Below are 13,064 nucleotides of genomic sequence, written 5' to 3' on the forward strand. Positions count from 1 at the left end.
TCCTATCCATGTATCTGTCTAACTGTTTCTTAAACGTTGGACGTGTCCCAGCCTCATCTATCTCCTCTGGCAGCTTGTTCCATACACCCACCACCCTTTATGTGAAAAGATTACCCCTCAGATTCCTATTAAATCGTGTCCCCTTCACCTTAAACCTATGTCCTCCGGTCCTCGACCTAAGATGCCCACCTAAGTGAGTATGATTTGCCCAGGTTTGACTCGTATACCTCTAAACCTTTCCTATCCATGCACCTGTCCAAGTGTCTTTGAAATGATATTATTGCACCTGTAAGGCAGCAACTCTACCACTGCCCCACTGTGGTAGAGTTCCTTCTCAGTCACAGGAATTAAAACATGTTCAAAATAATGACTTCTATAGATCATAGCGTATTTCTTCTGTTCCCATCAAACCCTCAGATGACAATCATTTTGTCCACAGAAATGAAGTGTTAACCTTTCCCATTTTCACAACTTTTTCCTCAGCGTTTTCTTAAGAGTTTAATATATCTTGAAGAATTTAATGCATCATAACCATTTCACCATTAACATGCTGCAAGCCTTTCACTGTGAGATGTTTCCACGTTTCAAGACAGAAGCTCAATACAACTGTCCAGTACATCATTTAATTCTTCTGAAAGTCCAAATGGAAAAAAACAACATACATCCTTTGTTATTTGCTTCCATTCAAACCTCTAGGCTTTAACTTCATGTCTGAAAATGAATAATGGGTGCAGTGCTCAGTGAATTAATTCAATAGAAGGATCAGGGACACACAAATAATAAATCATTCAATGGTGGATGCATTCAGAAGCTACTGTTGGACATTAAATTTTCCCAGGTTTAGAAAATCCTAAAACTGAGATATCACCATGTGATTTGATGGCATAGGAATCTTTGGATTGTAGGATTAGAACACCCTGTTCTAAAGCTCCAAATTGTGAGCTACGAATGTCAGGTGCACAGCTGGATGAAGGATCCTTCACCCATCCCGTATTGTAGCTGCCCATGTTGTCAGCCCACGTTTTGGTATCTCGGCAACGACTGAGATGAAAATCTTTAATTGGCTCTTGTAACCTTTCATCAACAAACTCTGGGGTTTTGCAATGGAGTCACGAGGAACTGCAAATGCTGGTATACAAAAAAAGACACAAAGTGTCGGAGTAACATGCTGGGCAGGGAGTGTCCACTGCCAGGCTTTGTCATGCCCCCAATTTGCTTCCAGCTTTCTGCCACAATCAGTCTGAAGATGGACTTGTCTCATTTGCCTATGCCTGAAACGTGACCTATTCATGTTCTCCAGAGATGCTGCCTGACCCGACTAGTGGAAATATCCTCTCCACATCCACTCTATCCAGGCCTTTCACTATTTGGTAAGTTTCAATGAAGTCCTCCCTCATCCTTCTAAACACAAACATGTACAGGCCCAGTGCCATCAAATATGCATAATATGTTAACCCAATCATTCCTGGGATCATTCTCCAAAACCTCCTCTCCCACACCAGCTCATCCTTCCTAAGATATGGGACCCTAAACTGCTCACAATACTCCAAATGCATTCCTTCCTAAACTGCTCGCAATTCTCCAAATGCACTCTGATCAGTGCCTTATAAAGCCTCAGCATTACATTCCTGGTTTTATATTCTAGTTCTCTCGAAATAAATGCTAGCATTGCTTTGCCTTCCTTACTGCCAATTCAACGTGCAAATTTACTTTTTGGGAAACCTGTACCGGCACTCCCAAGTCCCTTTGCACATCCGATTTCTGAATTCACCCCATTTAGAAAATATTCTACGCTTTTATTTCTACTACCAAAATGCATGACTCCACACTTTGCTACATTATATTCCATCTGCCACTTCTTTGCCCACTCATCCAACCTGTCCAAGTCCTTCTACAGAGTCCCTGCTTTCTCTACACTACCTGCCCCCTCTACCTATCTTTGTATCATCTGCAAACTTGGCCACAAAGCCTTCAATTCCCTCATCCAAATCATTGATATACAACGCGAAGAGTACTGCAAAATGCCAATAATTATTGGCTGCCAACCTGAAAAAGCCCCCATTATTGCCGCTCTTTGCCTTCTGCCATCCAGCCAACCTGCTATCTATTCTCGTTTCTTCCCTCTGATACCATAGGCTCTCATCTTCTTAAGCAGCCTCACATGCCGCACCTTATCATTGACCTTCCGAAACGTCTAACAAAGAATGGAAGGAAATAAAAAAGACTGTAGATGTTGTGACTATAAGACAAAAACAGAAAATGCTGGGAGAACTCAGCATTAATTTACAGTTCTGATTAAGGACCAACTCTGATTCTCTCTCTGACCTGCTAAGTGTTTCCAGCATTTTCGAAAGACGAGATGGAAGCTTTTTATACCTCTAAATAAATTACGAAGCGAGTGATTACAGCAGGGACCAATCTGAAGTCATACAGGAATACTTCGCAAATTCTTTGTGACTAATTAACAGCTTTGAATACTCATTCAAATAGCTCATCTGTGGATATGATTACAAGCATTCAAAGTTACGCAAGCTCATTCTTCTGAATAATGTGGGCTGAATTTCAGACTTAAACTTGTCAGTGTACTCTTTCCTACCTCTACAGGTTTGTGTGCAATGTTTTTACATGTAGGGTCATAGACTCATTCAGCAGGGAAAGAGGCCCATCGGCCCTGTTCATCCATGCTAATCCCCATCCAAGCTTGTCTCATTTGCTTATGCCTGGCACATATCTCTTAAATCCTTCCTATGTACCTGTCCAAATGTCTTTTACATGTTGTTATTGTACACCTGCCACAACTATTTCATGTAACATGCCTTACTGTTACTGGCATGATCCAGAGTATTTGGTCACTTCAACTTCAGGTGCAGTGCTGCATGTGTCACAGAAACAGGCACTTCGGACCCTAATTTACAAAAAAAGAAGCATAATGCAGGAGTAACTCAGCAGGTCAGGCAGCAGTGGATATGGATGATCAACCATGATCACAATGAATGGCGGTGCTGGCTTGAAGGGCTGAATGGCCTCCTCCTGCACCTATTTTCTATGTTTCTATGTTTCTATCTCTGAAGGTTCTGACCTGAAACATCGCCTATCTGTGTTCTCCGGAGATGCTGCCTGACTCACTGTTGCTCCAGCACTTTATGTCTTTGTTACCCCATGCTGACCTTACTGTCCTGAACATCCTCCATTGCCAGAGTGAGGCTACATGAAGGAAACTGGAGGAACATCACCTCATATTGTGCCTGAGTATAGCTTACAACCCAACGGTATCAATATTGAATTATCCAATTTTAGGTAACTAACCTACAAACACATCCTCTCCCTTTTTACACCTCTCTTCCCTGTGCTCGAATTGATTGAACACCCATTTCTCCCTTTCTCCTTCAACCTGTATTCTTTCCTCTAGCTTCACATCTCATACTTTTTCTTCTTTTCATCTCTGGCCTTTGTCCAACCATCTGCCAAATAATTCCCCCCCACCACTTGAATCCACCTATCACTTGCCTGGGGTTGTCCCACCCTTTCCAGCTTTCTTCCCCTACCACAATCAGTCTGAAGAAGGGTCCCGATCTGAAATGTTACCTATCCATGTTCTCCAGAAGTGCTGCCTGTCCTGCTGAGTTACTCCAACACTTTGTGTCATGATTCGTACCATATTGGTGCTCACTATCTGTTCCCTTCCTTCCTCCCTTGATTTGCAGTCATGTTATTTGCTGCTGGTTCCCACAGAGTACCAGTAGACTGAGTCAGGTTGGCCTAGATACAACATACACTGTGGAACAGCCAATTCAGAAAATTAAATTGGCTTGGGCTTTTATTACAACCATCTACAGTTGTTTTCATTTCTATAACATCCTCCAATATAATGATTAACGTCAAGTTTGTTAACGTTGAACAATGATAAAATTCATTGGGGATGATAAAGCAAAGATGCTTTAATTGCTTAGTGTCAACAAAGAATCGACTTTATGTTCTAACCCGAGACATTTGAACGAGTGCATCAGGCAGAGATTTAAATCTAATGTAACTGGCAGAAAATAATTCATTATGAACTGATAGCTCATATTAATGAAGGAAGATAAAGCAAAATTAATGAGGAATGAACTTCAGCTTTGTTTTGGTCCATAAGCAAGTGTTACACAGCTCAATAAAAGCACAGAAAATGTGTGAATTAATCAGCTGTGCATCAGTTTAGGACATGATCAAAGGATTAGTTGAGTTAATAGAGAATGTCTCATGTCTGAAGGGTCTCGACCCGAAACATCACCCATTTCTTCTATCCAGAGATGCTGCCTGTCCCGCTGAGTTACTCCAGCATTTTCTCATAGACTTGTATGTTTTCAAATAAGACCATTCTAAAGTTGTTTTATTTCAGAATAAAATATTTCTGAAGAAACATCCGTCTTAAGGGTTAGTAGTCAGGGCATCTCTGTACAGTGATATCTGACATTTGACATTCAAACAAGTAGCCTTTGGAGAAGGTGTTATGTGGCATCCATAGAAAGGGCAACACTACTTAATAATTAGTTCTGACTGCTGAGATTACAAACCAATGTTCAGTATTTTGTATGATTTGGATGTGAGGGTGTGCAACGATTATTGATCCCTCTCACCTCACAGAAGATAGTTTCAGTTTATCGTGTGCATATTTCTGCAGTCGGGAATGAGTTAGAAAATGAACTGTTATTCGGTGTTAGTGTGGCTTTACAGAGGAAACCTGTCTCCGAGTCAAATGGGAGTACTTTGTAGGCACATTTTACATTTCACAGGTGTGGCATCAAGCAAACCTGGTAACATTAAAGACACTAGAATTAAACTGGTACACTCGGCAGGGAAGTAGCAGATGAAATTTAATACTGATAGATGTGAAGATACATTTTGAGTGAAAGAGTGAAAACCTTTCATTCAACAATAGGCCAAAGGGTTCCATAATGATGGACACTGATTGCTGTGTGGAATAGTTGAGACTTTTAGCAGATTGCATGCCATCTTCTTCCATTCATGTTGCTACTAATTTGTCTTCATTTTGGTTCCTTTTTATGCAAACTGTCTTGGTGTGAGCAATAAACATTACATATTAGAGAAAAGTAAAAATAAATTGCAAAAGGGTCCAAATTTACGCTGTTTCGGGTCAAGACCCATCAGGCAAGGCAATCCAGTAAATTGATTCAATGGGACTTCATACAACAAGAAGTCGCTACATACAATAGAAATGTATAAAGTGGGAAAGGTTGCAATAATAACCTTGAATACAAGTTAGGTAAATGAAATTGTACTGAATGAGAATGCAAGTGTATACACTGGAAAATATTTCAGAATTGTTTACAATGGCTATAAATGAGGGTAGGTTTACTGCAGAATTGTGCATAAGAGTGAAAGGGAAGTTATTAATTGGATCTTTCTTTTTTTAAACTTAGAACAACATTTAATCTCAAGATACCACATTCAATGTAGAAAAAGGATAGAAAATACTAACACATGGAATTTGAAACCTTAGAGTCAGATCTCTCAGTTTAGCCGTTATGATAGGAGCCATCACATTTCATTCAACAATAGGCCAAAGGGTTCCATAATCACTCGATGATGGACAGATTGCTGTGTGGAACAGTTGAGACTTTTCGCAGATGGCGTGCCATCTTCTTCCATTCATGTTGCTACTAATTTGTCTTCATTTTGGTCTCAAGCTGTTCCTTTTTATGCAAGCTGTCTTGGTGTGAGCAATAAACATTACATATTAGAGAAAAGTGAGAATAAATTGCGAAGTTCCAAAATTTATACTCGCAGTAGGATTCCAAAAAGCTAATGAAAACATTTATAGGTGTTCAATATGACTGGTCTTTGCATGGCAATCATTCAGAATGATTACTGCAGAACGGTACGATTATAAACTACTTGCAATCAGCATTCACCTTCAGTGTAATAAATAGATGAATTATGCAATATCCTTTCTCTTAGCACATGCTGCATTGCAAATAACGTTATCTCCATCAAATAATGTTCCACAGCTTTAGTAAAGACAAATGCTTCAAGTATTTTCTTAAAAACGATTTCAGTCTGTTTTTGCTCTCCAGAAACCTTGCAAAGGTTGTGGTCAAATGGAAATCAAAGGGGAATGAAAAGAAAACAGCAAAGAAAATGTTAAGTTGTTTTTGGACTTATCAACCATACAAACTCTGACACTGGTGCAAAGGTCGGTGGGCGGGGTCAAGGCCCACCCGAGGGCTCAGTGGGACGGGAACCCACCCAAAGGCTTGTCGGATGACGTAACCAGGAGGGAGCTGGACACATCGGGCTCTAGGAATGGACCGGTAGGAGGGTGAATCAGAGTAATGCCTCCAGCACCTTCAAGATAGGCTGCAAGAGGCACCTCCAGGACAAAAAGATGGCTGGGCAAGAAGAGAAGATGGACGTCGGTTTGCGGGAGCCTCTCCAGTACATTGAGTGCGCAGGCCAACTTGACTTTGAACAATGGTGGCAAAAATGGCGACGGTCGTATTTTGTAGTATACACAAAAAGAATTTCACAGTGCCGTTGCATGTGACAAATACAGCACTATTGAACTATTGAAGTGGTCTCAACTCTGTAAAAAGGGATGACATTTTTAATCACCCTTCTCAATTGGAATTGTATTATTTTCTCCATATCACTTTCCTATAGAGAATGTGGAATGGACTCATCAATAGCTAACAATTCTCCTTTAAGCAGTTTGCTTATTAGAGAGCGGAATAATATTTGAGTTACAAGTGCAGAGGTAGGTACCAGATGGGTTGTTAAAACTTCACACAATGCAATCCTGTGCTGTTGGCAGAAAGGGAATGACGTGTGAAAATTTGTTAATGTTGGATCAAAACGGACAGCTTTGCTAAATTACCTTTGGAGATCAGATGGCGTTTTGCACAATTTTCCCATAGCAGGTTAAATGAATGGGTTGGGATCTACGATAGGGCAGACTGTGCATGGTCTGGGGAAAGAATGTGCAAGGATATTGCTGTTCCATGTTATACATATTTCATGTCTTGTTGTTAATGATCTACACACAGATGCCCAGAGAAAACCACATTTTCATCACAACCAAGTAAACATTGTGAAACAAAATAAGGGCAGGCAAAAAGCTGTAAATATATGCACCAGAAATTTCAAAGTGTTTATGCAAAATCAATTTTCTCTGTGCTGCTGTTGCTGGTAAATAGAGAAATGGAACAGGTATTTTGCACCTCAGGTTCCACAAAACAGCTTATAAAATAAATGATCAATTAATCTTAATATCAAGAGAATTGTCTTCTCTTTATGAATTTTAACGTTATGCTAAACTGATGGAAATATAATCAAGGGCTTAATTTAATACCTCAGTAATGGTGTTGTACTCTCTCTGTAGAACATCATTATTGATGAAAGGATGGTTACTAAAGAGGCTAAGGACAAAACCCAGAATATTGTCGGATGCTTGTTTTATTGGTTGGAGGTTATGTAGAATTGATGTTGACACCACTGCTTTTTACATTTATATTTGTGTTCCGATCCTCCGCAATAAGGCATTACTGCAAAGTTCCCAAATGATCTGATCTTGGAAGGAAACAATGAGGAAGGCTAAGACATCAGAAGGACACAGGCTGGTGACATGGAAGACAATGTATAATGAAGGAAAGTACCAAGTGTTTATTTTGCAGGATGGGGCAAAGCAATATGGCACAGGCCTTTGAAAGTGTGCAGAACAGATTCAGCAGAATGATGTTAGGGTTGGCTGTTGCCTGCAACCGAGCAGACCAGCAACACTGAGGTAGTTCTCCTTAAGAGAAGGTACAGGAGGTATTTAATAGTTCTCAAAATCAAGACCCCTGTTTGAGTGAAGAGTCCTGCTGGTGACAGGAAGAATTAACAACTCAAACACACATATTTAAGGTAATTGGCAAAACTACTTGAGATTACAGATACAAAGGAAATGTACACAACAGATTGTAATCTGGAATTCACTAACTGAATGTGATGGAGATGTTTCCCTAATGTTAAAGGGAGAAGTGGATGTGGCTATGTGGGAGATTCGGACACTCTTGGAGGGGGAGGGGGGGAGCAGGGAGTGGACCCGATTGATTGTAGTTTCAAAGAGGCAGCACAGCTACGATGGGCCAAAGCACCTCTTGATCTACTGTATCATTCGTGTTTGATTCAAATGTTGACCATCCCTATGCCCCCACAGATGCTGCTTGACTCGCTCAGTTCCTCCAGCAGTTTTCTATTTGATTTAGATTCCAGCATCTGCAGTCTCTTATGTTTACATTAACTCAGAATAACATTTGTGGCACCAAGAATATATTATTCAAATTGATGGATTCTTTTTCTACAATATTAATAAATGGAAGATACCTTGTTTCAAACAATTTGTATGTTTATCAGAGAACACTGCTGGAATAAAACAAAGTGCTGATCGTGCTCAGGTCAACCAGCATCTTGGGGGGAGAAGTCAAATAACAAAGTTAATGAGATTTGGGAGAGGAAGAAGGTTCAGATGAAAGGTTCCAACACAAAATGTCAATTGTTCATTTCACTCTGACTTGCTGAATTCCTCCAGCAGTTTGTTTTTTTGAGATTGTTGACCACATCGGAACACTCATGTAAAGTCTGATGATGCAAGGTCATCATCTGAAATGTTAGCTGTTCCTCTCTCCACAGATGCTGCCCAACCTTGAAAACTTTCCGCTTTCTGTTTTTCTGTTTCACTTCACACTTTCTGCAGCTAGAGCATGTTAAGGGGGGTGTGTTTAGACTGATAGCCGAAAATGACACAAGGAACGAGAATGACAAAGGTTTTTAAAGTTCGATTTCACAAGGTTTAAAATAAATTAATCACATCGGCAAAGGACGTCTTCCAGTTTTTAAAGAGTTTTTATTCGTTATTGTGATCTTTGGTGTTCACATAGGTCTCCGTTGCTTGCACTTGACTAGATTCCATTTCTCTAAAATAACAAGTTACCAGTTTACAAAAAAAAATAAAAGAAAAAAACCAACTTAAATCACATTCTACTAAAAACAAGTAAGTGGAATTTCCTTGGCTGTTTTAGCTAGATTCTACACATACAAACCATGGGACATGCAATTTTATTGTTTCTTTCACCCTGAACAGCAGAGCACCTAATTCTACCTCGTGTCTGAGTCCCTGTTGTCAGTGCCATGATTATCAGTATTGTCAACAATATGGGGGCTGTGTACGTTGACAGGGTGGAAAAGGGCACCTGTGTCCATCGAAGTGGTGGGCTGTTGACCAAAGATCCCATCATCCCCAAGGGCACTACTTCTGCTGAGCTGTTCTAATGTCTGATCCCTTTCGTTACTTTCTCTGAAGTCTGTTACTAAGCTGCTGGAGCTGCTAGGGACAGCTGAGTCCACCACAATCTGACTGTAACTGCTGTCCATTTCCGCTCTGCCGAGGGTACTTGGAGGGTGCGCGCTCAGTCGCATCAGGGCTTCATTGCCCGTCTGCGAGCCTCGGTGTATGCGGTGGCTGACGATGATGTTGTTTCCAAAGCCTCCCATGGAGGCAGTGGTGGTGCCTTGCTCTCGCTGTACGACTGCTGTCATCCAACCCTCAGCGATCAGTCGGCGGATGCGAGACAAGGCATCCTCTCCTGGAATGTACTCTGGAGCATCTCCTGAAGAAGGATAAACAGAAAACATTCATGCTTACTTACAAGTTGCTTAAAATGATGTTCAGAGCATATTTTGAAAGCACCACTGAAAGTCAATCACCAAATGCCAAAGTAGTTGCTTGGAAACTTATTTTGTGTGTAGATAAAAATATACTTTGATCATTCTCCTCAGGGAATCTCATTAATGTTTCATTTACTGCCTAACTGCAACCAGCAAGTAAATCCCTGCTTCTCTGTCCCTATCCTCCCAGCTGCAAAATTGCAGAGCCATTTTGATCTTCGGTTCCTTCCCCATACCAGAAGCAAAGGTGTGTCACTGTGGCAATGACAGACCTACAAACATTTGATTTTACAAATTCATGATTTTGATGTCCAAAATTCAGAATTTTACAAGAAAATTCATAATATGGCACGTAATGCAACTCTTCAGCAAAAAAAAAGTATGCACGCCAAATTTGCATACGCATTGCGTTACATTCATGTGTGAAAAACAACTATTATTTCCAACAGTCTGTCGTTCTTGGACTACATGTATCATGTCAGGCCTATCATGAGTATATTCTGCTATTTATAGAAAGGTTATTGAACAGTGATACTTTTTGCAACACAAAGACAAAAATGTTTTGTTTTGTTTTTTCTATTTTGCTTTTTCCTTACATATCCCAATGTTCTTGGTATTGAATAAAAGAACAATGGTAATAAAATGTACGACTAAGATATGAAGAGTTGATATATACGACTCGACTACTTGTTGAAGTAAATTCGCCCATTAATTGATAATCAGCCCAAAAAGGTGGTACTTGGCTTTTCTGCTGTGTTTTGTATTTTAACACCATCTTAATTCATTAATATAGTTATATAATCTTGCATTTAAATTTAATATTTACACATTACAGTTCCACCACTGATTTTCTGGCACTCTTGGTTCCAGAGCTTTGTTGGTTTATCCAGCTGGCCAAGGAAGTCGGCTATGGGGATAGATGTGCTGGCTCCAGCTGGGCTGGAGTTCCAGAGCCCCGGCCGCAGGTTGCAAATTCAACCCACCAATCGGCCATGGAAGTCCTGATGAGGTCAAGATTGGCTGCCTTGACCAGCCTAGGTACCACATTTTCGGTAAGACTTCCAGGGCGGGGGGGGGATTTCTCGCAGAACCCCTAGCGACCTCTAGTGGCTGAATTGATAAATTGGCCCGATGAGGTCGAGATTGGCTGCCTTGCCCAGCCTAGGTGCCACATTTTTGGGGAGACTTCCAAGGCGGGGGGATTTCTCACGGAACCCCTAGCGACCTCTAGCAGCCGGATTGACAAATTGCAATTACCGACTGTTTTACGGAAAAATGTGAGGCGCAATCGGAATGGCGGAAATGAAATAAGAAAGCGTAAACTGTCTGCCAAATTTGGAAGGGTTGGGAGGGGTGTAATGATTTTAAAGCAGTAAACCGTGCGGAGATCGCAGGGTTCACGCAATGAATTGTCTTTGCATTTATGATAGTCATGAGATGAGAAGGCTGCGAAATGTAATTTGTCTGACACAAAACGAGATTCAATTGCACCGTCTAAATTAGATCTTCTTTCATCAAGAATGTCAGGTAATCATAAACTGAGCTTTAATATTGGGATAGAGAAAAAAAAACAAAATTGGAATCAGTTGATGGGAAGGACAAATTATGCAATCTCTCTCAAACTTCTTTCCAGACATAACCAGCTGCCATCTTGAATACCTACTTAATGAGGTTATAACATTCAATTTTTTTATTCCACCTCCATCAAATAATTTTCTCGTCCGTGACCAAGTTACAGGGCATGGCAAGATGATTTTAAACCTGACTCTGTAGGAAATCAAAAGCTTGTTAAAATTCATCGGGAGTCTTGGTCAGAATAAAATAGTAGAAAAGAAAAGTCTCGGATGATTTGGTTCTATACAGGAAAAGAAGATCAGACAAATGAAGGCAGGTTACCATGACTGATGCCATGCATCAGTTGGCACACAGTCACAGGGTGGGACTGGCTGAAAGGAGGAAGCAAACTGTCTGACTATCTCCTACACAGAATACAACTGCATGGAAAATCTAGAGATATAAAATATAAACACCATTCAGACAGGAAAGACGACATATTAAGATGAATACACCGACTCACTTTTTGTGTATCTTTAATGATTAATCCCCCCCCCCCCCCAATTTATTTATAATACAGTAAACCCTCATTATAACTGACCATGGAGGATAATGGTGTCCGATATTGGTGATTGTCTGCTGTAGATGAGTAGGATATTATTATTGCATGTCGTAGAAACAAAGAACTGCAGATGCTGGCTAATACACAAAAGGACACATAATGCTGGAGTAATTCAACAGGACAGGCAGCATCTCTAGAGAACATGGACAGGTGCCATTTCTGGTTGGGACCCTTCTTCAGATTGATTCAGTCTGTTGAGTTACTCCAGCACTTTGTGTTGTTTCTGGGCGTTAATGCTGCTGGTCTGCACCAGTGATCCCTCTCTTCGGCCGCTGCCACTGACGGGACGTGCTTGGTCACTGTGGGGCTCCTTCCCCTCTCATCAGCTGCTGCTTCCTCCTGTCAGGCGTTGCATTGATTGCTCTCCGCTCCACTGCTGCCTCCTCCCCTTTCTCCGCAGTGGCCGACATCTTCTCGACATCGACACCGCTCTCTCTCATCTGGACAGCCAGGGGGGCTATGTGAGGATGCTGTTCATTGACTTTAGTTCAGCATTCAACACAATAGTCCCCAGCAGGCTGGTTGAGAAGCTGCTGGAACTGGGGCTTAGCACCCCTCTGTGTGCCTGGGTCCTGGACTTTCTCACTGCCAGGCCCCAAGTGGTCAGGATGGGGGAACACACATCTAGCTCCCTCACCCTGAACATAGGATCTCCCCAGGGCTGCGTCCTTAGCCCCCTACTGTACTCCCTGTACACACATGACTGTGGGGCCAGGTTCAGCTCAAACTCCATCATCAAGTTTGCTGATGACACTGTGGTGGTGGGCCGGATCTCCAACAACGATGAGAAGGCCTACCGGGAGGAGGTGGCTGATCTGGCACTCTGGTGTCAGGACAATAGCCTCCTCTTGAATGTCACTAAAACAAAGGAGCTGATTGTGGACTTCAGAAGGGCTAAACATCCAAGGACGTACACGCCACTGGAGATAAATGGGTCGATTGTGGATAGGGTGAGCAGTTTTAAATACTTGGGAGTCTGCATCGCAGAGGATCTGACGTGGGCAACGCACATTGCCGCACTGGTGGGTAAGGCTAAGCAGCGCCTTTACCACCTTAGACAACTGAGGAAATTCAGAGTGTCTCTGAAGATCCTTCATTGCTTCTACTCTGGGGCTGTAGAGAGCATCCTGTCCGGCAACATTACAGTCTGGTTTGGGAACAGCTCTGCCCAGGACAGGATGGC

At 41.6% G+C, this 13,064-nt stretch overlaps 1 protein-coding gene across 4 annotated transcripts in view; it reads right to left on the minus strand.

Moving 5' to 3' along the window:
* Nucleotides 1–8,870: 8,870 nt before the first annotated feature.
* Nucleotides 8,871–13,064, minus strand: part of LOC144602252 (activating molecule in BECN1-regulated autophagy protein 1-like) — a 292,114-nt gene continuing 287,920 nt past the window's right edge. For all 4 annotated transcript variants that reach the window (XM_078415123.1, XM_078415121.1, XM_078415122.1 and 1 more), the window contains one exon: nt 8,871–9,647. In XM_078415123.1, the coding sequence (XP_078271249.1) occupies nt 9,136–9,647 (512 nt within the window). In that variant the 3' untranslated portion in view covers nt 8,871–9,135. The remainder of the gene's footprint in view (nt 9,648–13,064) is intronic.

The sequence above is a fragment of the Rhinoraja longicauda genome, chromosome 18, assembly GCF_053455715.1.
Source record: "Rhinoraja longicauda isolate Sanriku21f chromosome 18, sRhiLon1.1, whole genome shotgun sequence".
Lineage (NCBI taxonomy): Eukaryota > Metazoa > Chordata > Chondrichthyes > Rajiformes > Arhynchobatidae > Rhinoraja > Rhinoraja longicauda.